This window comes from Callospermophilus lateralis, chromosome 15 (assembly GCF_048772815.1).
Source record: "Callospermophilus lateralis isolate mCalLat2 chromosome 15, mCalLat2.hap1, whole genome shotgun sequence".
Taxonomy (NCBI): domain Eukaryota; kingdom Metazoa; phylum Chordata; class Mammalia; order Rodentia; family Sciuridae; genus Callospermophilus; species Callospermophilus lateralis.
Window position 1 is genome coordinate 56402662 of NC_135319.1, and position 26849 is coordinate 56429510.

The following is a 26849-nucleotide window of genomic DNA, read 5'->3' on the forward strand; positions in this document are numbered from 1 at the left end:
TCTAATTTTCCAGTACATCTGTTAAGCCTATAAGACTGTGAGCTAGTTTTCTTATCACCATCCCTTCTAATTTTATTCACTTAATATTAAAAGGTCCTGTCCTTTATGGGGTAGGGGTATCCCTGGCTGTATTAAATGTAGGTTTGTGAATTCTAACAAACATACAAATATGGTAGGGACTGTTGATAGTGGGGGAGGCCACAAATGTGGTGGTAGTGGTAAGGAATGTCTCAAGCATGGACCCTTAACCTTGAGGGACAGCGATGGAGGTGTGAGTCTAGAGACAAGTGGATCTCATCTCCGCTCTGGGAGTGGACATCATCCAATGAGACTGGGCTACACACCCCTGAAACCCAATTCCTTGCCTCATTTGGGTGGAACACAGTGCCTTCCCCTCAATAAACAGGGCTTCTGATTGTAGCTGCGCATGGTGGCACTCACCTGTAAAGCCTGTGATTTGGGAGACTGAGGCAAGAGGAGGCCAGCCTCAGCAATCTAGTAAGGCTCTAAGCAACTTAGTGAAACCGTGTCTCAAAAAAACAAAAGGGGTGGGAATGTGGTTCAGTAAGTGTCCCTAGGTTCAATCTCTGGTACAAAAAAAAAAATTTTTTTTTTTTGGCATTTGGTGAGTTGTCATCTTAAAATTTTAAAATTAATCATATATATATATATATATATATATATATATATATATATATAATATCTCATTGTTTCTGTTTCCATGGCAATTAATATTGTTGAAAGTTTTTGTGTACATTAGGTTATATATCATTATGAAGTACCTGTTCAAGATTTTTGTCCATTTAAAAATTGGATTTTAGGGGAGGGAGAGGGAAATGCTGGGGAGTGATATTAACCAAATTATATTGCTACATTATGTGCATGTACAAACATGGAACAAGTTCCATCATTATGTAAAACTATAATGCACCAATAAAAATGTGGAAAAAAAGAATTTTAAAAATTGAGATGTGGACTGGGGTTGTGGCTCAATGGTAGAACGCTCGCCTTGCATGTGCAAGACCCTGGGTTCGATCCTCTGCACCACATAAAAATAAAAAAGTGTGAGCTGGGGATGTGGCTCAAGCGGTAGCGTGCTCGCCTGGCATGCGTGTAGTCCGGGTTCAATCCTCAGCACCACATACAAAGATATTGTGTCCACCAAAAAAAATAAAAAATAAATATTAAAAAAAAAATTAAAAAGTGAAATAAAGGTAAAAAAAAAATTCCATGACTGCAATCCCTGAAAATTAAAAGAACTTTAAAAAAATTGAGATGTAATTCTTTATTTTAGAGACAAATACATCCATAATATTTAACATGTGAATACTTTTTCCCAGTCCAAGGCTTGCCTCTTTAATGGTGACTTGAAGAACATAAGTTTTTGGTAAAGCCTAATAAATCTTGTTTTTCTTTAATAGTTATTAATTTCTGTATCCTATCTAAAAAAATCTTTCCAATTCATGAAGATATTATTCATGAATTGGATATTACTCATTCTTTCTTCTAAATGCTTTATAGTTTTATCTGTTAACATGGATATTTTTAACATAGATATTCATTTGTTTCAGAATTATTTGTTAAATACTCTCATTTCTGCATTGAACTTTTTGGTGTCTGCCAAAAATCAGTTGACTGTATACATACCAGCCTATTTCCAGGCTGCCTTCCTTGTATTGATCTTATGCCAGTATCATATGGTGTTGGCTACTGTGGTTTTATAATGAAGCCTAAAGTTCAATAGCTGTCCTCCAGCTGTTATCCTTCAAGATTATTCTGACTACTTTAGGTCCTTTGCATTTCCTTGTGAATTTTAGAATCAGATCTTCAATTTTACTCTAAAACAAACAGAATTATTGACATTGGACATCCCTGTGTTTTTTTTTTTTTTTTTTTTTGTACCAGGTATTGAACTTAGGAGCAATCAACCACCAAGCCACATCCCCAGGCCTTTTTTATGTTTTATTAAAGATGGTCTCACTGAGTTGCTTAGGACCTTGCTAAATTGCTAAGGCTGGCTTTGAAATTGACATCATCCTGCCTCAGCTTCCCATATATGGGATTATAGACATGTGCCACTAAGCACGTTTCCCTGCCTGTTCCTTTTTTCTTTTTTAAACCGTAATTTTTTTAAAAAAAATTTAGTTGTAGATGGACACAATACCTTTATTTTACTTATTTACTTATGTGGTGCTGAGGATATGGAACCTAGTGTTCCATGCATGCTAGACAAGCACTCTACTATTGGGCCACAACCCAAGTATAGCCTTGCCTGTGTTCTTAATCTTAGGAGTCAATTCATGACTCACCCTGAGTATATGCCTTTTTTTTTTTTTAAAAAAAAACAACATTGTATCTTTTTTTTTTTTTTTAGTTGTAGATGGACATAATAACTCTATTTTTGTGTGATGCTGAGGATTGAACCCAGTGCCTCACACATGCTAGGCAAGCACTCTTACCTACCACTGAGCTACAACCCCAATCCAAATATGATTTTTATATGTTCCTTATTTGATTAGGTTATTTGCACCTACATAAAATATTGATCTGTAGGGCTTTTTCCCCCGTTGTGATCTTTTTGCCTTTTGTGTTAGATACATATAAGTAAGCCTCATAATGTTGACTGAAAAGTATTACCTTCTTTGCTAAGTCTCTGTAGAATTGATATTCTTTCTTAAATGTTTTCTATAATGAAGCAGTAATGTCTCCTTGGTCAGGACTTTTATTTGTAGAAAGATATTTAAGTACAAATTCAATTCATTAAAAAAAAATTTTTTTTGGGGGGGGATACCCAGGGGCGCTTTAACCACTGAGACATACCCCCATCATCCCCACCCTCTTTTTCTAACATTCTGAGACAGGGTCTCGCTAAGTTGCTCAGGGCCTTGCTAAATTGCTGGTTTTGAATTTATGATCCTCCTGTCTCAGCCTCCCCAAATGCTGGAATTATAGGTATGCCCCGCCACTCCCCACTAAATTCAATTAACTTTTATAGATATTGGAATAATCAGGGTTCTTACTTATCACTTTTGACTTTCAAGAAATTTGTTAAATTATAAAATGGATTGACTGGTTTTTATATTACCTTTTCAATATAAGATCTGTAGTTTATTTCATCTTTAATTCCTGACATTGTAATTTTTTTCTTGATTAATCTTACTAAGGATTTATCAACTTTATTGACTTTTTGAAAAATTAACTTTTTTTTTGGTAGAATTTCTTGGGTTTTATTTACTTTCTGCTCTTATTTTTTCCCCCTTAAGCTTATTTTGGATTTAATCATTATTTCTAGCTTCTTTAGTTACAAATTAAGAAAAATTAATTTTAAGACTTAATTCTAAACACTGCCTTAGATGCATCCCACAAACTTTGATGTTTTATTTTATTGTCCTTCAGATAAAAGTACACTCTAATCCCTATTTTCTTATTGAATCATAAGTTACTTTTAATATCTGAAAGTTGCTTTCTAGATATTGTTATTGATTTCTGATTACAGGTATATCTTTGATAAAATTTCAACAATCTGAAATACATTGACACGGAGTCTATCTTGGTGAAAATTTCATGTACATTCAAAAGACATGTTCAGTGTAATGTTCTATAAATGTCAATTAGGTTAAGGTAGCTGACACCGTCATTCAGATCTTTACTCTTTAAAAAAATATATATCCCAATAAACTGGACATGGTAGCATACACCTGCAAACCTAGAGACTAGGGAATATGAGGCCAAAAGATTCTAAGTTTGGGGCCACACAGGCAACTTAGTGAGGCCCTGTCTAAAAAACACAGCTGGACACATAAGCATATGTCTGTAATCTCAATGACTTGGGAGGCTGAGGATCCTGTTGCAAAATAAAAAATAACAAGGGCTGGAAATGCAGCTCAGTGGTAAAGTTTCCCCTGGATTTAATCCCCAGCACTGTAAAAATAAATAGAAAAATAATAAAAATAGATCCCATTAAGATACTATACCATAGAGATACTTGCATACCCATGTTTATGAAGGCACAATTCCCAATAGCCAAGTTATGGAATCAGCCACTAGTACTAGTAATGGACGAATGGATTAACAAAATGTGATATACACAGTGGAATATTACTCAGCCTTAAAGGACCAAATCACCTCATTTACAGGAAAATGGATGGAACTGAAGATTGTTAGAAGAAATAAACCAGACTCAGAAAAACAGGTCTCACATTTCCCTTCATATGTGGTATTCATGTGGTATTAAAAAAACACAACATGTAAGTAGGAGGGAGACTACAGAAGAGGAAGAAAGGGAATGTGGGAGAGTGTAATGGGGGATGAATACGATCAAAATGTTATTTATATATACAAAATATGCCAAAAAGAGACCCACTCTTCTATATATTAAAATGTACTAATAGAACCATATCCTAATGCCTGAGGTGGCATTAAACTATGATTGTTACTATTTGTTAACTTTTAAAAACATTTTAATACCTATATTTATTTTTTTATGTGGTGCTGAGGATCAAACTCAAGGCCTCACATGCTAGGTGAGTGCTCCACTGCTGAGCCACAACCCCAGCCCTCCTCTTATATTTTTAGATTCCCACAAATACCACAAAAATTCCAGTTAGGAATTAGATGCATAGATGTCATTTCTGATAGAGATACCACCTGCCATCATCATGATAGGCTCTTTCAGATCTGGCAACATTCCCTTGTCTTAATGTCTACTTGTCTGTTAATAACCAGCTCCACCCATGGCATTAATTTTTTGCATGGTCTTTCCCTTTTACTTATGTGGTATTCTTATATTTTAACTTAGTGTGTCATCCTGGTTGTTCAGTTTGACAATGTGTGCTCACATTTAATATAATTATTGGTGTAATTCTATTTAATGGACAAATAGTTTCTTTTTCAAGAGAACATTTTTTTGCTTATTTATATTTATTTTGCTATTTGCTTCCTACTTTTATTATTGTTACTCCTTCTTTGCTCACCTTTGGCTAGTCAAATACTTTCAGTGTTTCATTTGATTCCTGTAGTAGTTCTAGATTATCTCTGCTTTACTTTTTACTGGTTGCTCTAGGGATTATTATTTGTACCTTTATCACAGCCTACTTTGTGTACTATACACTAAAATCAATGAGTCTTGTTACAGAGTAATTCCATTTGTCCATAGTCTGTAATACAATTCTGAATAGACAAGTTCATGAACGAAAACTAGGTAGTATACAAATGTTTTCTTATTTTTGCTTAAGCCAGTACATCGAATTTTGAATATTAAAACCACACACACATTAGATAGGGATAGAGGTTTGACCAAACAATTGTAGTTATTGAATTCTTTGTCCAGAGATATGTTACCCATCTATATATGCAATATCAGGGGCAATTAACAGTCAGTCATACAAACCTCTTTTGATACATTCTTCTAATATATGAAAAATTTGAAGGCTCGAGTTGTATGTAGCTCAGTGGTAAAGCGCTTGCCTAGCACGTATGAAGCACTGAGTTCAATCCTCAGCATCACATTAAAAAAATAAAAAGTATTGTGTCCAATCTACAATTAAAAAAAAGATTTGAAAGATATCATTGAAACATTCTAATAATCACTGAAGTGTACTTAATTTCCTCCTGGTTTTATTAGCCATTACCAAGATATTAACAAGACCAATCTGGAAAACGGCAATTTTGGAGACACGGTGCTAACAAAGCCAAAAGCCACTGATCTGGTATCCTTACCAGTCACAGAATTCTACTCCATTGTTGAAAACATTTTAATTTCCCAAGAGTGAAAATGCCAAAGCAGTAACATGGTAAAGGCTACCATTTACCAAGACCTTATTAAATTTGGAACACTGCTAATTCTTCACATATACTTGTTTAATTTTTACAATCATGAGGTACTGTACCATTTCTCCATAGAAAAACAGTGCAAGAGCTAGTTTCAAAAGTTTGCTAAAAAATCTAACAAATAGGGCTGGAGTTGGGACTCAGTGGCAGAGCACTTGCCTCGCACATGTGAGGAACTGGGTTAAATATATTTAAAAAATGTAACAAGTATCAGGGCATAGAGTCAAAATCTGTGCATGATTTAGGTCTTTCTGTATCCACCGCCTGTATAATTAAACCACACTTACATGTTGTGATTTTATCTAAGTGGGGAGAATAGATTGAAAGGTCTTTTCCTAGGAGCTTCCATCTACTTATGTGGTTAAAACTAGTAAGGAAAGGTGTCAAGGAATCTATCTGTAAATGCAGGAGGACTGCTGGCTGACAAGTAGGAAAGCTGAAAAAAATTAGAAGCAGCTATAAAACCTCAAAAGCAAACTTGGTGAGGCAAAAGATTTAAAAAATAACATAGTAAGTGTGCTAAAGGCCTAACCAGACAACCAGAAAAGCACCATCCATAACCAACCTAGGTTGTTAAAAGTTTACATTCTATTCAGATGAGTATTTACAAGTACATAATAAAATATATACTCAACAAAAAATGGGTTAAACTGTGGAAATTCACTCAAGTGGCACACTTTGTTGGCCATTAGAGCTGGCCATATCAAGTTTGAGACTTCTTTCTCCAAAATAGGCCAATAGACTTATGTTAAAGACAACATGTGTATTGAAAGTAGCAATTTTATTTGAGTTAAAATTATTTACAAAAACCCAAAGACATACTTCATGAAACTGGTACAAACTATTTTTTCCTGCCGTTGGCTTTTTGCTCCAAAGATCACAGCTGAGAAATACTGTATAAAATAAAAATAGGATTGGATTCAGAAAAGTACTCTACTGTTCTAATTTCCAATTGGTAGTATTTACAGAAATATTTACAATGGAAAAAAAGGTTACTTTAAAACTTTAGTTAATTTGCAAGTCAGCCTCAAGTACCCTAAAATGCAGAGTTCTCTGAGGGTTAAAAACACACAAATGCACTGCAGCTGGTGAGGTGGTATCTTCCCTCACCCCCACCCCCCAACCAAAATCTGCATCTCTATCAGTGCTTGACAATTAGTTATTATTTAAAAAACAAAACAAAACAAAAACCTGTTAAACACTGAGGTAAACCAATTCCCAAATGATTACCAGTGTAACAGAAAAATGTAGTTCACCCTGATTGATCTCACCCAAATATTTTATAATATCCCTTACCATCTGCCACAAATCAGTTTTACCAAAAAAATCTGTTTTCTCTAAATTCAATGATTAATAAATATCAATTTATTTAAAAATAATTAAACAAAATATATCTATAACTAATTTAATTTTATGGGTATAATTTACCAATGTTTTCAACAGTTTGCTAAGCTAGCTTTTATACTCAGGGCAAATACAATCTTAATCTTTCCCATGTTACACTGGCATACTTACTATGTTCTTAAAAGGTGATGGGGTAAGGGAGGGGGTGGGGTAGCAAGAAGAAAATTTGCCTGGAATGAGTTACTTCCTTATAGATTTCCCAACAATCTGCATTATCAAAAATAGGAAGACAATAGAAGGCAGCCACTGCATTAAAAAACATTACAGCTGGCACTGATACAAGAGCCCCGGTTTGTCACTTTATACAAGGAAATAACAAAGTCTAAATGGGTAAAAGTTAGACTTCTAGTTATTTTCCCCAATACACACCAAACCAATATTTTTATGGCTTCAAGTTTTACAAATCCAATAAAGAAACATGATTTAACTACCAGTACCTGAAAGGTAATTAAAAGTATTAATGAAATTGATCTCCGAAAAAGCCTGTCTTCAGGCCCAATTAAAAAAAAAAAAAAAAGTATAATCAATGGTTTGAACAATATGAGAAAAATTTGCAATGTTGTAAAATCAAATCTATAAAACATGTTCTGTGTTCCACAACTGTTTTCCAAATGACAACTGTTCTATGAACAAAGAATCTGGATGGAAAAAGGGTCTTCTCTAAACCAGCAATTTTAAGGCTTTGCGCTTATGTAATTGATCCTGTCACTCTATAGAAGAATATACACGTTATCTGGAAACATGAATTCAACATTGGTGTTTTAGCTTCCTTATATTTACTGTACTGAATATTAGAAAATATATCCAGAGAGCTTCCCTCAAAATGATGTTTCAAGAGCCTCCCTAGCATTAAGTGTAAACTACCCTGGGTTTGTCTACTTTGCTTAATCATTTAACAGGGCACATCAATATAATATTCCCTCAAACTGTTGTTTTCTTGCATCTATAGCTATGACACATTATGGTATGATATTGAATATGGTTATGGTCTCAAAAGTGAAAAATAGTCCAACACCCAAACCTAATCAAGAATAAAAAAATATACTATTATCCCTTGTATCTTTGGATTCCATCTAATTTTAAATATAGACAGTAGTTCAGGGAACAACAACAAAAAAATTCACAAAATTATTAAAAGCTTTATTTACGATTGGAATCATTCAACAAAAAAGCAAAAGCAAATGAGCCTGAAAAAGGAACTAAGCTGTTGTCTAGAATGTCCACAGAACATTCGATACCTCAGTAGCTAAGCTGCCTTTGCACCTGGCTGGCATGACAACAGTGGCTCAACATACACAGCAGTTGCACTAACAGCAGCACAAATTTTCCCTTTAAAACTTGCCCAGAATAGAGCAAGAAAAAAAGGGGAGGATATAAACTCTGCCAAATAAGTGTTTTTAAATACTGCATGGAATTGTTAACAGCCTGAACCTTTTCCCTCATTTTTGATAGTTGCAGATTGATGTAGTAACTGTCATTTAGCAAATGCAGAATGCATGACGAAGAAATCAGATGGTCTTAAAAATCCAAACATGAATGATACTGATGAATGTTCTTGATATATCTTCAAGGACTTCTTTCATGACTTTTCTTTGTCTAAGGATAGCTCCAGCATTACCGAGCACCTGAAGCAAAGGTAAAGCAGCTAGCAATGTTCCAAATATTCAATCACTCTAGAGATAGACTTCTGGCCTGTTGTTCCAACAGCACACTGAAAGAGGACGGAAACAAGTAATGGTTAATATTTAACAAAACTGTGAAAATACTAAATCAAAGTTTAACTTCTAAAGACATTATTAATCTAAACACTACAAATCAAAGTACACTGAGATTAAACTGTGGCTTTTATAATAAATAGTTTTTGCCATAATAACTGTTAACTTGAAAAATAAAAGAGTTATTTAAACTTAAAAGAGAATCTGCTTTTTCTTTCAGTCACTATGGCCATACTAGTTTTATGTCTGTCAATGTATTATTAGGTTTAAATTCATAGACTAAATAAAACAACTTACAGTAAGATTCATGAAGCTCAGGAATTTTTTGAGCATCTCTGTCATTATTGAGAAGTCTCCTTCTGGCAGGTATTCCCGCACAGTGGTTACATTGATCTGAGGAAACAGATTTAAGAAAATAAAATCGGTCAACTAGCAGAAAACATGAAATTACACCTTATCCTGTGTTGATGGTCATGGCATACATCATACTGCAAACTTCTACAGGGTGCTTGGAATACCTTGGTTATTTCACTTACATGTGACTTCATTTTGTTCTAGTGAGTTTGTCTACCTCCTCCCCAACCCCCCACCCCATCCACACTACCTGGGAAAGAAAGGGAAAAAGGCAAAGTTGACAAAGAAACATTTCTGGGCAAAGCTATTTTTGTAAATGCATAGAGAAAAGGCTTGAAATAACAAACTGCACCGCTGAGTATGTGTGTATGAGGTGGGAGAGGGTTATACTTCAGGATATACTCATAGAGTTGTTTATGAAATAAAGATCAAAGAATTTCTCATGCTGCATAAATGAATTATTCAGAATAGGAATTAATTAGGTCTTTCCAAAATACAATATGACTTAGAGATTCTGGGCCAATGCCAGGAGAGTAGATTAAGGTGTTCTTTATTATTAACAAGCAGCAGCCAAGCTATATATAAACAAACCTTTACAAGGAAAATGCTGCATGATCTGCTTTAACACTGTTTCATTTAATTACATTTAGAAATGCTTAATTTAAAGCTTCAGAAAGAATAAGGAAAAGTTTTTTAGTAAAGACTCAATTATAATAAAGACCACAAAAGCATGTCCTCCTAAGTCTGGATATACAAGATAAAGGTGTGTGTGTGGCGGGGATGGAGGCTGCAAAAGAATGCTTCTAATTTGACATTAGTTGATGAGGGCAAGGAAGGAGAGACGACATCTTACTCTCTAAGGAAATCCCCCTTTATTTTCTTCTATTTCTCCACCAGGGTACTTAGAAATTTATAAAGCAACAGTCAGATGAATATAGTTAGTAGGCAGTACCAATCATCCACAATCAAACTAAGCATCCCCACCAAAAGCCATGACAGTGGTGGGCACTGTAGTGACTGGTGTCTCTGGAGGACTGTTCAGTAGAAAAGGACACCTCTATATTTATTTATTTATTTATGAGAGAGAGAGAGAGAGAGAGAGAGAGAGAAAGAATTTTAATATTTATTTTTTAGTTTTTGGCAGATACAACATCTTTGTTGGTATGTGGTGCTGAGGATTGAACCCGGGCCGCACGCTTGCCAGGCGAGCGCGCTACCGCTTGAGCCACATCCCCAGCCCAAAAGGACACCTCTTTAACACAGAATAAATTATCAGCTATTATGCTTTGAATGAAAAGTCCCTCATTAATCCAAATTTAATCCATCTCTATCAACAATCCAGAGAATGCAACATTTATAGTGGCTGAGGCAATGGGAAGGACAGTTACAGCACTTGTTTTAAACAAAGGGCAGCAGGCACAAAAACAAGAGGCATGATACAGCATAGACAATTTGGGAAATTTAAAAAGTATCCAAACTATGATATATTAGGTTGGGGAGGGTGAAACAGTCTTGGGGCCTGCTAACAGTAAAAAAGCCATTATTCTCTTAATGACAAAAGCCAAGGAGGATTCAAAGAGAGGAGGCTACATGATCAGCAAGTGCTCTCTACAAGAAGCTAGCTCTGGTGGCAGTGTGCAAATTTCAGGAATGGAGAAAGGCAAGAGAACAGGAAGGGCAGGGAGACGACACACTGCCATGCATCATATTCAAACAGGTAGTAAGGATGGGTATCAGAAATTGAGTGCACTCTTCTGAGCTTCCTAATAAGTATGCTGTCTTTTTCTACAAGCAGGATTTTTTTTTTTTTTTTCAAATGAGCACAAACATGTGGGTTTATTTCTGAACTCTAAATTACATTCTATTTGTCTGTCTAAAGGTTGGTCCCGCACAGTCTTGATTATTGTAGCTTTGCATTAAGTCTTGGAATCATGGGGCTGGGGCTATAGCTCAGTGGCAGAGCACTTGCCTCTCATGTGTGAGTCACTGGGTTCGATCCTCAGCACCACAGAAAAACAAATAAATAAAATAAAGATAACCTATCTATCTGTCTATATATCTTAGAATCAGGAGCTATGAGCCTCCAAATTTGTTCTTTTCCTGATTCTTTTGGCTATTAGGGGTTCCTTCCATCTCCATGTGAATTTTAGGATCAGCTGGACCAGGAGGATCTGTAAGCCTGTGATTCTTATGTTTTTTTTTTTTAAACACCTTTCAAAGGCCATAATGTCTGATAATTCTCTGTTGTCTTTTGTTTGTACTGATTCTTGCTCATGGGGTCTTGTTTCCTTGTACGCCTGGTTATCTTTGTGCTCTGCTCACCATATTACTCAGTGTGTTCAAGTGAAGGAGGGGCAGAGAGCGCCATGGGTTCATCCAAGATCCAACCCGGGGAGGCTTCCTGGAGGAGTACAGGCAGAATTTTCTAACTTGTCTACTTTCACACTGGGCAATCTGATTTCCTTTACATTTTGTATTATCATCTAGATTTTAGGGTTAATCTCAGTGATCCTCCAAAGCAACACACATATATAGGACTCTATGAATTCACAATACTGCTCATGACTTAAGAACCTTATAATCTCTTTAGAGATGAGAGAGTTACAAACAAGAGTATGAATTAACACGGGGAAAAAAATAACCCAAGATAAATCACATGGTACTAACACAATTTAATGAACCCTTAATAATCATGATTAAATACAAATGAAACTAAGGCATATGTGAAACAAATACCTCAAACTCTCCCCCCTCCCCCACAGTCCTAGAGACTGAATCTAGAACCTCACACATGCTAGGCAGGCTTTCTATCACCTTGCTGCATCCCCCTAATTTAAGTATTATGTTCGTTGTTTTTATTTGAAACCCGTCTCTTCCTTCTTATGGTATTCCTCATTTACTTTCAAAATCTTGTCATTCAAAATAAGTTAAAAGGCTGAACCAAGAAGATTAGAGGAAAGGGGGATAAAGATCTTGCAGGAACTCCAAAGCCATGATAACTCTGGTCTGGATACTGAAAGCAGTGGTGCCTGGAGGGTGCCACATGGAGTTGGCTAGTGTGCATTTAGATCGACAATGGAAAAGATAGACAAGCAAGACTGATTAGAAAGTCAAGCAAGACTGATTATAAAGTCACGTAGGACTCATACGAGTGGATACACATAAAGTGCAAAAAGGCAACAATTCAATGGCTAAAATTAAGAAAAAGAGTGGATAGAAAGACCATTACACAAAAGTCAGCAAAGTGTCCCCTTAAATGAAACCATCATTTTATCATTGCATTCTTTCTTCCAACCCTCTTTCAAAAAAGAGATGACCTCCATTTTCAAACAAGTTTCAGAATATAGATGGCCCTTGCTTTCTCTTGAAGCTAACCCTCTCACTATAGATCTCTACTGTTTCCTGAATGCCCTTGTTCCTAGGAGAAAAACCTCCTTTACTTTAAAATCTGGCTTTACAACTTAACTTTCACTTAAGAATATCCACCTGTGCCCCACAGTTTATAGAGATTCACAATGACTCTGACATCCTTCATATACTATTTTTCTTTACTACACATCTTTGTTTTTCCCATCGTAGCAGACTATTCAATAGCCATAACCATCTACTTTGTGCTTGAAAGTAGTCACAAAAGTACCTAGACACTTGTATTTCTCATAGGTAAATTCTGATGATTTAAATCATTCACAGTAATACCATCTGCTTGAACAGTGACTGTTTCAGACAAAGCAGGACTCAATGCTGGCCAAGATTGGGGAAAGACTACTTGGTAAAGACTGGATAGGGAGGGTGAGAAAAATGTCTTAAGAAACAGAGGAGAAGGGACCTACTAGTGCTGAATATTGTACTGTTAAACTAGATAACCCTAGCTACAGTCAGCTGATGGCTATGAGGAGCACTTTCAGCAATGGACAACATAACATACCAAGGACAGTAGTTAAGGTAGAAATTATCTAAGTCCCCAAATAACCTAAAATACTTAAATAATCCAATGTACTCTTACTTTGTAATGTACCTTGAAAACTGCAACAAACATGTAAAAAATCTCTAACCTTAGATGCTATCTTAATTTTCATGTATGCAAAGCTTCTTTTTTTCTAAAGATTAAAAACACTCTGACTAGTTTGTTATTCCCATCTGCCCTCCTCTTTTGAGATCTCAAATAGCCTGATTCTGACAGGCATATCATTCTAATAAAGCCATAAAAATCAACAATTCACTTCACTCCAAACCTTATTTGGAAAGGAAATAAAGATGTCAGGGGTACATAAAAAAAGAAAACTATTTGAGAAATTTATAAAGGAAAACTACTGCAAGGGTAGACATTTGCTTGCTTTTTTTCTTCAATAGGGAAGAAATACAATTGTTTAAATAATTCTATAATCAACTAAAAGCCTTTCTGGAATAAAGTAGATGTAACTGGAGAAAAAACATTAAAGAAATAAATAAGTGAATTAGGCAATGGTAATAAAGCTGTTATACTGAATCTTTGTAAAAATAGATAAAAATCTCTTAACTATTTACTTACTGGACTTTCCTGACAGAGACACCCAAGAAGTAGAGCAGTGTAGGAGGCCACAATGCAATCCTCCATGTGTTTGCCAGCATGCTGAAGGGCTGAGGGTATTTAAAAAGAGTTTTAACAGTGTACCAAATAATACAACACCACAAAAACCAACCATTCTTTTACTTTTCTTTAAAAAAAAAATCAACAAATGGTTGAATGATAATATATTCCAAATTAATAAAAATTAACTCAAAATGGCAAATACCCAAATATAAGAATTAAAACCATAAACTCTTATCAGACTATATAAAGAATTCTTACAGCTTAGTAACAAAAAAATAATACAATTGAAAAGTGGGTAGAGAACCTGAATACACATTTCTAGAGCATACAAAAGGCCAACACATAAAAGATGTTCCACATCATTAGATATCAGGGAACTGTAAATGAAACCCAACAAGGAATCACTAGGTATATACTCTAAATATTTTCAAAGACAATTTTTGAAGGTGCAGAGAAAATGGAACCCTCATATACTGCAGATGGGAATATAAAATGGTACAGTTACATTGGGAAATAGATTAGCATTACATTAAAATGTTAAATAGAGTTAATGTATAATCTAAAGATTCCACTCTTAAGTACTAGGGGTTGAACCCAGGGGCACTTTACCACTGAACTACATGCCTAACTGTTTTTTTGAGACAAGATCTCGCTAAGTTGTTGAGGCTAGTCTCAAATTTGCAATCCTCCTGCCTCAGCCTCCAGAATTGTGGGATCTCGGGTGTGCACCACCACATGCCCACAAATGGGGAATGAGGCAAGAGGATCCCAAGTTTGAAGACACTGTGTTTTTTTTTTTTTTTAAATAGGACTGGGGCTGTAGCGCAGTAGTAGACTACCTCTGAGTTCAATTTCCAGCACCACAAAAGGAAGAGGGGGGTGGGGTAAAAGAGGTAAAAACAACCTATCAACAGAAAAATGGATAAACAATATGTGGTACAACGATAAAAATAAAACATTTGACTATATAAATAAGAAATATCTTATTAACATGATATAACATATAGCAGACATAGAAGCATGCCACAAACGGCCATATAAGATTTTTTTTTTTTTGGTGGTGATGGTGGTACTGGGGATCAAGCCCAAGGTCGTGTGCATGGGATGCAAGCACTCTACCAACTAAGCTATATCCCCAGCCTCCCATGTATGATTCTTTTTCTATGAAATGTGGGACACAGGAAAATCCAGAGAAAGTAGATTAGCGGTTGCCAGTGGGTGGGGGAGAAAATGGTGGTGATGGCTGCTAGTGGGTATGCTGTTTCTTTCAAGCTGATGAAAACTCTAGCATTAGACACTGGTACAATTTTGTAAATATACTAAAAACTACAACACTTATTTACTTTAAAGAGGTAACTTTATATAGTATATAAATTATCTCTATTTTTTTTGGTACTGGGAAAAATAAACTCAGGGGCACTGAACCACTGAGCTACATCCCCAACCCTATTTTGTATTTTATTTTGAGTTGATTAGTGACTCACTAAGTTGCTGAGGCTGGCTTTGAACTTTCGAGCCTTGGGTCTCAGCCTCCCAAGCCACTGAGATTACAGGTATGCACCACCACACCCAGCTACAAATTATATCTTGATAGAGCTACCATTAAAAAAAAGAAAAAGACTACTAAACAACCAAAAATATTATTATACCAATTGAAACAGCAAAACTTAGTAGCTGAGTTTCTTAGGAACAGACTTTGTTCAGTAGAACTAATGGCATGAGGAAACAGAAACAAACAAAAAGAAAAGAGGCTCAGAATCAGACATTGATATAGACTACTTCCTAGCCAGATGAAGCTGAACATATTAAATTTCAAATCTTATGGACATGAAATTACAAACTGCTATTCTACAGAATTTGTATGAATGGTAAATCCAAGATCACAATTCCTCACAACATTAGACATCTAATAAACATTTGATTAGTGAAGATATTACCTCTAGTGTTATTTCTTACTGCATTTGTGACCTAGTAGTACTTACTCTTTCAAAACTAATACTGTAATTTATGACAAAAGATCTCAAGTTTAAAGTGAGGCTGATAAAAGAATCTAAAAATTTAAAACTGGAAAAACCATAATGTTCACATTTTACCAAAGAATAAAGGAGAGAGGGCCCAAGAAGGAACCATATTTTTCCCATTAGTCAGTCTGCCACTGAAATATACCTTCCTCATTGCTAGGAAGAACTATTAAGCACTGAACTATCAAACCTTATTTAGATTGAATTTGAGAGGCTCTAAAGTAATAGCTAGAATTAAAATATATTTTGAAGAAAAAAAAAAAAGCAAACTCAAACCATTACTGTCAGTTTGAATACACCACTCAAAATAAACATACCTTTATTGAGGTCAAGTTCTTCATCATCATCCTCCTTCTTATGTTTCTCATCTACACCGTCAGTCTTTTCAGTTGATACCCACTGTATTTCTCCACTTGTTTCTTGCCATTCTCCACTCTTATCATGCTGAGTGGTGGGAGCATCTTTGATCAACTCATCTGTTTTACTTTCTGCCAATTGGGCTGCTCGTTCTCGCTCAAGGAAAAGCTGATAAAATTATTTTGAAAACCATTAAAAAGATATCAGTGATATTTATATACTCAATATTTTGCCTTAAGTAAGGAGGTCTGGGCTGGGGGTGTAGCTCACTAGGACACTGTTTGTCTAGCATGCCCAATGTCTTTGGTTCAGTCATCAGCATCACAATCAAAATCAAAACAGAAAAAAAAAATAAGAAGAGGGTTTGATTGAGCTTAAATAACAGATTTTGTTCTACAACCCATGGAAAGCCAAAATAACAAAATGCTGCTGGGATTCATTTAAGTAATCTACTAATGACACAGGCACTGTTTGCAAGAATAAAAGTCTCCATAATGTTTTATAATTGGATAACTTGAATTCAAACAAAAAAGAGGAAGAACCTTGAATAAAACTTCATAATATTAGGGCAGAAACAACATGACCTCTCACACAGGGAAAAACTTATTTGTTTACTGTGTGTTCCCTATAGTCAAAAGGAAACACACTAAATTCCTTGCCTTCACTTACTTTATTTTCCCTATGCTGCTTCAGTACTGAACACACAGAAAGCATCTAATATACTTGCTGACATGATTTGGGAAATGGTCCAAGTTACTAATGAAAAACTACCTGAATATCAAATGCCAAGCAGGCCTCCAAAAACTGCTGAGTATTCAGAAGAGGAAAACATAAACTTCAAAGAGAGCATGCATAAGACAATATCCTTGGAAAAATTAAAAAAAAAAAAAAAATTTCAAAACTGGTCTAATAACCCCTGGGTGTCCCTGAGAGACTATCAGGAAGTCTGAAAGGTCAAGACTGAATTCTTCATATAATAGTTACAGGTCAGCAAACTTCCTTCATTCTCTCTGAGTACACAAAGAAACTCTGTAGAATCTATATGCCATGATTATACACCCTTGCTCTAGTGGTTAATATAATTTCCCCCAGATTTTCTTTATAAATTCAGTAAATTAAGATGGATATAGCACTTGAGAGTGTAAGAAAAATCCCGAGATAAAAAATATCTGAAAAAGGAATGAAGAACTTCTAGTTATATCTCAGGTAAGGATCAAGTTATAGATTACTTCATGAAGAAGTGAACCATTATTAGTCCAAAAAAGGTGGATAGTTAATAGTTAGCAAGACCTTTAGAAAACTTAAAAGGATGGCCCATTACTGTTTCTGGACTTATAGAACTTAAACTGCTGTGACAAGTATAAATCAAGGTGAAAGGAAGCATATGGTTGGTGATGGCTGAGTATCAATTTTAAATGTACATTCTCTGCCACAACAATTTCTAAGTCAGAAAATTACTACACACACTTAGGGAAAACATGGCTTCAGATTTAGTGTTACTTATTTCTGTAACAAAAGAAAACCAAAAAAACAAAACATTCAAAAGTGTATTGCTAGAGGATTGGTTAACTACTGAAGAGCACTGCACTCATTACAAAGGTTGAGATAAATATGTGTGCTGATATAAAAAAATTTAAGAACAAGTATAGGTAAAAAAAAGTGTTGCACATTTGACATAAAAACTAATTTCTCCAAACAGAGACAAAATTTACAAATGGTAACTTTTTTACAAAATGGATAAATGCATTTTAACCTTTCTGAATGGAATTTTAAAAATATGTATAAATATGTATTTTTAAAATTAGTTGATGGATTAGTTATTTTTAAAGTAGCTGAGAGCAACTAGAAAAAAGGAAGTTCAGGTTAGTAACCAGAACTACCTAATTTGAAAATAACTGAATTAAGATCAGTGTTAGTATAAAAGGTATGAGTCTGAACATGAATTTTTCTACTACATCTTAGTCATTATCCCAAAGATATTACAATCTAAAAACAAAAACTTTGTGGACTCATTTAAAAAATGACAAACCCCAGCAGACAAAATAAAACCAGACAAAACACAGAATGATATCCTGATGATAAGGATAAGTACAAAAGAGAAATACTGGGTTGGATGTATTAAACATTCCGAGATGAATCAGACACCAAAGAAAAATTTGAAGCTATCTCTAGAACAACTTGGGGTGTGGGATGGCTTCTGAAAATTAACTCCTCCTATGGAAGTGAAACAGATCAATCATCTATTTCTTGAAAAATAACTGCTGGGGACATTCATTATTCACTATTGGTTCCATCTGAACACAAGTTAACTTTCAAAGGCAGGAACCAGAATGACTAAGAAAACTGTGGGTATAATCACAATCATATGGGGGAATACTACTTAGTTATAAAGAGGAATAAACTATTGATACGTGCAACAACATGGATAGACCTCAAAAGCATGTGCTTAGTGAAAAAAGTCAATCTCAAAAGGTTATACATACTAGAGGATTCCATTCATGTAACACTCTGAAAAAAAAAAAAAAACTTGGAACTGGAGTAGAAGAGTACAGGTAGGTAGAAGACAGGAAGGGTAGGTAAGATGGGTAGTGGGCAGCACAAGGGAATTCTTCTGTGGTTCCTTAATGTAATGGTGGAGAATATAAATTTATACATGGAATAAATTGCACAGAAATAGATATTAAACACACAAATGAATACAGGTTAAAATGGTAACACTAAATAAGGTATGAAGACTAGTTATCAGTAATGTACCAATGTTAATATCTTGTTTTTGATACTGTGCTATAGTTATATGAGATGTCATCATTAGAAGAATCTGGGGGTAAAGGGTATGTAGGATTCTTGGTACTATATAATTTCCCAGGAGCCTAAAATTATTTCAAAATGTAAAGTTTTAAATCACAACAACAAATTACACTGCAACATCCCTAGCCATAACAAATTACAAAGGGAAGAAATGCTTCTTTTAGCAGAAAAATGTGTCAATAGGTTCTATAACTTAAGATACCAAATGTAACATAAATTAAGCATTAAATAAATCCCTAAATGATACTGATTATTAGTAATTAGTACTACTATTTATTTACTATTACAGTTATTGATAAGTAACATGACAATTTCTCACTGGTTTTATATACTTTTGTTCTAAATAACAAAGATAAATTTCAATGCCACTGAAGACTGAGTATTCTGTGTCCTACAGGAAAAAAGCCTGTGGATGATGTTTTATCTGTGGTCAACACTCAATTATACATAATTGAGAACAATAAAATAATAGAAAATATGGCTTTAAATGATTCAATGAAACTATCTCATTTGATTATCTTCCATGCTCAGCCATTTGCCACTTTCCAGACCTACTATGGGTTTCCAGTTTTTTCTATGGTCAGCGGGCCTAAGAGAGTCCTACACATGGATAACTGAGGATACATTCAATGTTATCAATACTCTACTTGTAATTCCTAAAACAAATGTGCTTTGTCACTGGTTTTCTTTTTTCTTTTTTTTTTTTAATATTTATTTATTTTTTTTTAGTTTTTCGGCGGACACAACATCTTTGTGTTTATATGTGGTGCTGAGGATCGAACCCAGGCCGCACGCATGCCAGGCGAGCACGCTACCGCTTGAGCCACATCCTCACTGGTTTTCTGCTATCAGTGTCTCTTTTTGGTAATAATCCTTAAAGAGTGATTAAAAGTTAAGAAAAGTCAGCAGAATGAAGTGGGAGTACATGGTAAAGCAATGTGCCTCTTACTGACCTATAGAAAAATCATACCACATTTTAACTAGTTAAAAATCTGGTTTAAAATAAAGTTTCATCATACAAATTATGAATATTTAAGCATTTGTCAGCTCTGAAAGATATTCCCTATACACAATAGCAAAGACAAGCTTCAGGAGTTCTAAAGCAAAAAAGGGGAAAAAAAGAGGTGGAGGGTTAAAAAATTTAATTGACAAAGGAACTGGATAGATAACAACAAAACTGCAGATGTCAGTTTAAGTCATTGCTTACCTGTACTAAAGCCTGAACAGCATGAACTTGTCCAGCTATCCTTAAACTATCATCTCCTTCTCCACTACAGAAGGAAGAATCAAAAGAACAGGATGTTTCCATGTTGACAAGACAGTGCCGATTCCGAGCACTATACTCCACTAGATTTATCAGTAGACCCAAGCCCTACAAAAAATTTTAAAAGTGCATATTGTCACAGTTGAGAACTTAAACATATACCACACACTTTTATCATAAATAAAAACTTAATCATTGTTTTCTATCTACAAAAAGGCAAAAAAAAAACAAGTAAGATATCAGTCTTCCCAAAGAATGATTCCTATAGTTTTAAATCATCATTTTCAGCCTGTACACTTTTTTTTTTTTTTAATTGCCATGGTCTTTTCTAAGAAAAGGAAAATATATGAAGGCATTCATTGGAAATTCATTGAAACAATTCACAATGTATTAAAAAAAATGATTCTTAAACCCAAACTAAGATAAAGTTTTCATCATCAACTAGATAAAATACTCATGAAATGAAACAGTCATTTCAACTCACCAGTACTCGAATATCAAATCTCTGCTCCTGAGGTAGGTACTTTGGAACCTGAAGCACACAGTTCATTGCTGTGCCTATAAGGCCATCCTGTTCTCCTGTTTTTGTGCTGCCCCATTCTGAAGAAGGAAACAGAAATAGGGAAAAGTGTTACTGATTCCTCCTGATGAAACTAATAACTACATTTATTAAAATGAATATTAGAATTGCCTGGCTATTTCTTTATTGAAATATACTGTTGATATTTCCAGGCCAACCTACTGGTTGATTATAATAAAAGTATTAACTCCTAAAAGTAGTTTTTACCTGCTGGAGTAAGTCAATTACATTATGAAAACTTTTAAATTCACTACATCAAGAAAAGAAGTAACTTGGGGGCTGGGGTTGTGGCTCGGTGATAGAGCGCTTGCCTAGCACATGTGAGGTCCTAGGTTCGATCCCCAGCACCACATAAAAAATAAATAAATAAATAAACAAAATAAAGATGTTTTATCCAACTACAACAAATATACAAACAAACAAGAAAAGAAATAACAAAAGGTAACAATTTATTTTTTCTGTGTAATAACAAAATTTCAATGAGAAAATATTACTTACCATTATCATTAGTTAAGTTGAGCAACACCCCAATGATGGCCCTCATGCAGTCCTCCACTGCTTTGCCAACGTGGTTAGTTACATTTTGGTGAGGCAGAGGCTTACTATCAGCTACACATATGCTGTTCTCAGCACGGTTATATTGCTGAATCAGTTCTTCACAATGCTGTAATGCTCTTAAGAGAAAATAAAATGTATGTCAAGATCATTGTATTGTCATGAGCAATGAATAAATAAAAACAAAAAAAGAAAGAAAATAAAATGTACACCATTATGGCAAAAACCATTATATACCAATTTTCTATCTACCTGGGCCTAAAAACTGGCAGATTATATTTTTCCTTCCTATTCTGGAAGTTGTTTTAACTATTCAATCATATACCAAGAATAGGATGTTTCCTTTTATTTTGGAGAAATTAATAATTAAAAAAACTAACTTTTCTAGTGAAGATAAGTATTAATTACTTAGAGAGTAAATCATTTTTTAAAAAAACTTGATATCATTTAAATTGACATATCTCCTGGCAGTAATAAAAAGATATGAGCAGTACCCAAGAATTCTCAAGCTTCTACCCAAAATAACCAGGAAATAAAATCCTTAAATAAGTCTAGTACTTCTTTCTAAAGGCTTTACTTAAATCACTAAATCCATTATTATTATTATTTTTTTAAAAAGTCCAATAAAGAATCAAATTAGCTGTCAGATGATTCTTTATGTATTATATACCATATAAAACCCTTAAGAGAAAATTCTACCATATTTAACTCATCCTTAGCTGCTGTTTGAAACATATGGAGGAAATTTGATAAGGCTCTTAATACGGCTGGGGATGTGGCTCAGTGGTCTATTGCCCCTGAGTTCAATCCCTGGTATTCCTCCCACCGCCCAAAAAAGGTGTTCCTCATGATGTCTAACCCCAATTTGTTCTTCTGATGCTTGCAGATGCTGGCAGAATTACTCTGTTGTTGTTGGTAACTCAACTTTCTTAAGTAGTACTGAGCTAAACTGTGTTTATGAAAGGAGGGAAGAAACTATATATATACATTGTTGAATCTTTCCATGATATCCCTGCAACTATCCTGGTTCTATTGAAAAGCTCAAATGCCACATGAATGCTTTTTCACTAACACCGAATTCTGACCTCTACTGTCACTTATAAGACATTTGACCCAAATTTCCTAATCAAAATGAAAGAGCTGAAATCTGTCAAAGTAAATACCTCCTTTCCAAGGAACTTGTGAAGGGTTAAGAAGTATACACCCCCACCCCCACCCCCCGTAAGGGAGAATAACACATGGTTAACAACTGTAATGTACGTGTTAAGGGTACTAAATGTAATATAAAATATAAGACAAAAAAGGAAATAGAGGCGATTAGGCATTTGAATGTGCTTCAAAATATTATAGAATAGGGAAAAATGAAGGTACAGATGGACACAACTGGTAATTATTAAAGTAATCTATACAAGAGTTTACCACATTTTGTCTACTTAATTTAAGTTTGAAATTCTCCAAAATAAAAAGAGGTTAAAACACAGACATATTGGAGTCAGACTGTAGTAGGTTTTCCTTTGATTCGGAAATTGGACATATATCCACAACAATAAGGAATTAGAGACTTGGAGTTTAAGATCATTTTTTTTTCAAAGCAGAGACCTAGAGAAAGTTAACTCCCTGTGGTATTGTGCTGGCTAGGCTAAAGGCCAGAGAACTAGGGCACAGAGATAAACTAGGACAGAGATATAAAAAAGAGGCTGTTGTAATAAGATAGAACCAGGACTGGAGACAAACATACACTCAGGTTAGAGCATTAGCCTAACTGTGATAAAGGTTGGGCAGGGAGAGTGTGGAATGAAGAAAGGGACATAAGAGAGATGGGGGAAAAGTATAACTGAAGAGCAGCAAAAGAGAGTAAGGAGAGTCTGCTTACAACAAAACTAAGGAATAGGTAGGCTTATAGCTCAGTGGTACAGCATTTGCCTAGCATGTGTGAGGCACTGGGATAGATCTTAAGCATCACATAAGAAATAAATAAAGGTATTGTGTCCATCTATAGCAACAACAAAAACAAAGCAAAGCAAAACATTGAGGACTAATAATACTTAGTGTTTACTAAATGATGAAAACTGTTCTTTGCCTAAAAGATAGTTTAACCAATTCATTAGTATATATCATACATAATTTCAAAAGACTTTAAATGAACTTAAAATTATTTATACAAATATTTTTTATATACATTTGAAATATATGTGTGTGTGTATATATATATAAAATACATTACTAGATATATCAACTAATTTTATTGTACCAACCACCCTAGATAGATAATAGATACAACTATTACCCACAACTTTTAAAGAACCTGCACCAATTAAGTAACCTGTCTAAAGTTATACAGCAACTGTTATGAAGCTGGACTTCATACCCAGCAATTTTGGCTCCAGAATCTGTATTCCAAACTTTTGCTCTATAATGTATTCTGATTTACAGAAGTTAAAAGAATATTTTATGAAGGAAAGTAAGATGACCTTAATTCCTTTTGGTCAATCCAAGTTATTTTAAACAAATAACATGAGATTTTAGAAAAACTTACTTAGCTGATGAAATAATGAGTTGTGAATCTTTATATGCTATCAAGTAGCTCTGATTCTCTGGATTATGCACTGTTACCTAAAAGGGAAAAACATGAAATGATTTTTGTAACCCCCAACTTTCTCATTGATGCAAACAATACCACTCTACATTGTACCATAAAAGATACAAAGATGAGGAAGAAAAGTCATTGTCATCTAAGTAGGTTCCAGATTTAAAATAACAGCAACCAATTTATTATGAAATTTAGACATCACTATCTTAATTGCTCATTCATAATTAATGCATTCTTTACATTTATTGTAATAAAATGCCAACCACTTTGAATCAGAAATATTCAGCTTATAAATCAACTAATGCTTTATAAAGTTCCTAAGTGGATTAATTTAGCATAGCTTATAATGAAGAAATGACATCTGTATATCTAATGTACCTGAAGCCCTCTAGAAGATAAAAGTGACAATTTTAATTTCCTCTGTGCCAGGAGCTCCTGTAGTTATTTTTAAAAGTAACTAGCTAATTCAACCTTATAAACAAATTATGCATTCAGAAATTTATTGGCAGTAAAATTCTATTCTGTACTGGATTAGGTTTAGTCATTCATAAGAGCCAAAGAACAAAATATACTTAACTGCAGTTAAATACTGTCATCCACCAAAGCCAAATTCTATAATTAAGTTGTGCCTACAATCTGACTTAAAAAAAAAAAAAGCTTAAGAAATTGCTTATCAATTAAAATGAAACAAAAAAACTTGCATACTCAAGGCCCTAAATTCAATCTTCAAAACCCAAAACCAAAACAATTTTCTGTGTTTAACTGCTGTGTTCTGCAAATAAGTTAATGTACTTGAGCAAAATTCCACATTAAGAGTAGAATAAACTTTGGCACATGTTTTTAAAAAACCCTGCAGGGCTAGGCACAGTGGTACATGCCTATAATGCTAGTGGCTTGGGAGGCTGAGGCAGGAGGATCACAAGTTCAAAGCCAGCCTCAGCAACTTAGTAACATGTTGTCTCAAAATAAAATATAGCCAGGCATGGTGGTGCACACCTGTAATCCCAGCAGCCAAAGGCTGAGGCAGGAGGATCAAGAACTCAAAGCCAGCCTCAGTAAAAGCGAGGTGCTAAGCAACTCAGTAGTTGTCTCTAAATACAATAGGGCTGAAAATGTGTCTCAGTAGTTGAGTGCTCAGAGTTCAATCCCTGGTACCCCTCACCCCCAAATAATAATAAAATACAAAAAGTACCAGGGATGTGGCCTAGTGGTTAAGAACCCCTGGATTCAACCCCTGGTACAGAAACAAATAAACTAAAAACCCTGTATGAAAAGCTTTATTTGGAGCAATGATACATGTATTCTTTTTAATAATAAACTGCTCATTTAAATCATTAAGAATTGGTTGCTTGAAGAATGTACTAATGTTAACTTGGATTAACAAATGTAAAACTCTAAGAGGTATATAAAATATTTGGCAGTTACACACGAACATACACATGCACATGCATCCAAACACAATTGAGTAATGTTGGAAATGGAGCTCAGTGGCAGAGCACTTGCCTAGCACTGTGAGGCACTGGGTTTGATCCTTAGCACCACATAAAAAACTAAACAAATAAAAGTGTGCTGTCGATCTACAACTATAAAAATAGACTGAGTAATAGCCAGAGAGCAGTGGGGCTGAGGATGTGGCTCAAGCCTGGCATGCGTGCAGCCCAGGTTTAATCCTCAGTACCACATACAAACAAAGATGTTGTGTCTGCCGAAAACTGAAAAATAAATATTAAAAATTCTCTCTCTCTCTCTAAAAAAGAAAAAAAAGCCAGAGAGCAGTGATGCAACCCTGTAATCCCAGCTACCCAGGAGGCTACGGCAGGATGATTTCAAGTTCAAGGCCAGCTTGGGCAACTTAGGAAGTTGATCTAAAAATAAAATAAAAAGGGCTGGGATGTACCCCAGTGGTAGAGCACTTACCACCTACAATACATGAGGCCTGGATTCAAACCCCAGTATAGTAACGCAGGGAGATGGGGGATAATGAATAATTTTCCCAAATAGTTAACCATACTTACACTTTCTAAAACTCGTAAACATCTCTCTGCTCCCCATAATGAAGCTACTAGTTTCTCTTCATCCTCATCTTTACTTAAATGATCCACACATTCTTTTACTAGATTTAAAAAAAAAAAAAGAATATGTTAATATTTCTTATCACCTCAATACTTACCCTTAGCTAAGACTAAAAGTCATCTGTTACATGTTATGAATATGCTGGAACCTATGAGAACATTGTTTATTCTGTTTGATTTATGAGATTTTTAAATGTATGATAACTCTTATTATTTCCACAAACCCTTAACATCAAAGTATTGCTGGTCTCTGCTTCCAAAGTTAGATTTTTCAAGATAGTACTAAAAGAACAGACCTTTTACAATTAACAAAGTAATCTTTAAGTATATAAGTAGAATAGTTTCTTCAGACTTTAAATAATACATAAAAACACATACCTTTATCTACAATATGATCCAGACCACCCAAAAGCCGGAGTTCTTCTTTAAACCAGTCTCCTGCTCGTTTAGAAGTAAGGGACAGCAATGTCTCCATAGCTAAATGCCCAGTCTAAAAAATCAGAAGCACCATTAATGAATACAAACTCTTAACAATAATTCTGAGGCAGAATTTTAGAAACTGTTTTCCTTTACAAAATTCACTGCATGCTACCAACAGACAAAGTTTGCTTACTTTTTAATAGAATACTAAGTGCTTTTATATCTAAGGGCTTTTTATAAGTAAAGTCGGACCAACTTTTATTAGAATAGTCTACACTGAAGAAATATTTAACTACATGACTTATTTTTA

At 34.6% G+C, this 26849-nt stretch overlaps 1 protein-coding gene across 2 annotated transcripts in view; it reads right to left on the reverse strand.

The window, feature by feature from the left end:
- Window positions 1-8352: 8352 nt before the first annotated feature.
- Window positions 8353-26849, reverse strand: part of Wapl (WAPL cohesin release factor) — a 70353-nt gene continuing 51856 nt past the window's right edge. For both annotated transcript variants that reach the window (XM_076834481.1, XM_076834480.1), the window contains exons 10-19: window positions 26498-26609; window positions 26063-26160; window positions 23994-24070; window positions 21401-21576; window positions 20807-20922; window positions 20266-20430; window positions 16211-16418; window positions 13831-13919; window positions 9246-9341; window positions 8353-8944 (exon numbers count right to left, since the gene is read on the reverse strand). In XM_076834481.1, the coding sequence (XP_076690596.1) occupies window positions 8879-8944; window positions 9246-9341; window positions 13831-13919; window positions 16211-16418; window positions 20266-20430; window positions 20807-20922; window positions 21401-21576; window positions 23994-24070; window positions 26063-26160; window positions 26498-26609 (1203 nt within the window). In that variant the 3' untranslated portion in view covers window positions 8353-8878. The remainder of the gene's footprint in view (window positions 8945-9245; window positions 9342-13830; window positions 13920-16210; window positions 16419-20265; window positions 20431-20806; window positions 20923-21400; window positions 21577-23993; window positions 24071-26062; window positions 26161-26497; window positions 26610-26849) is intronic.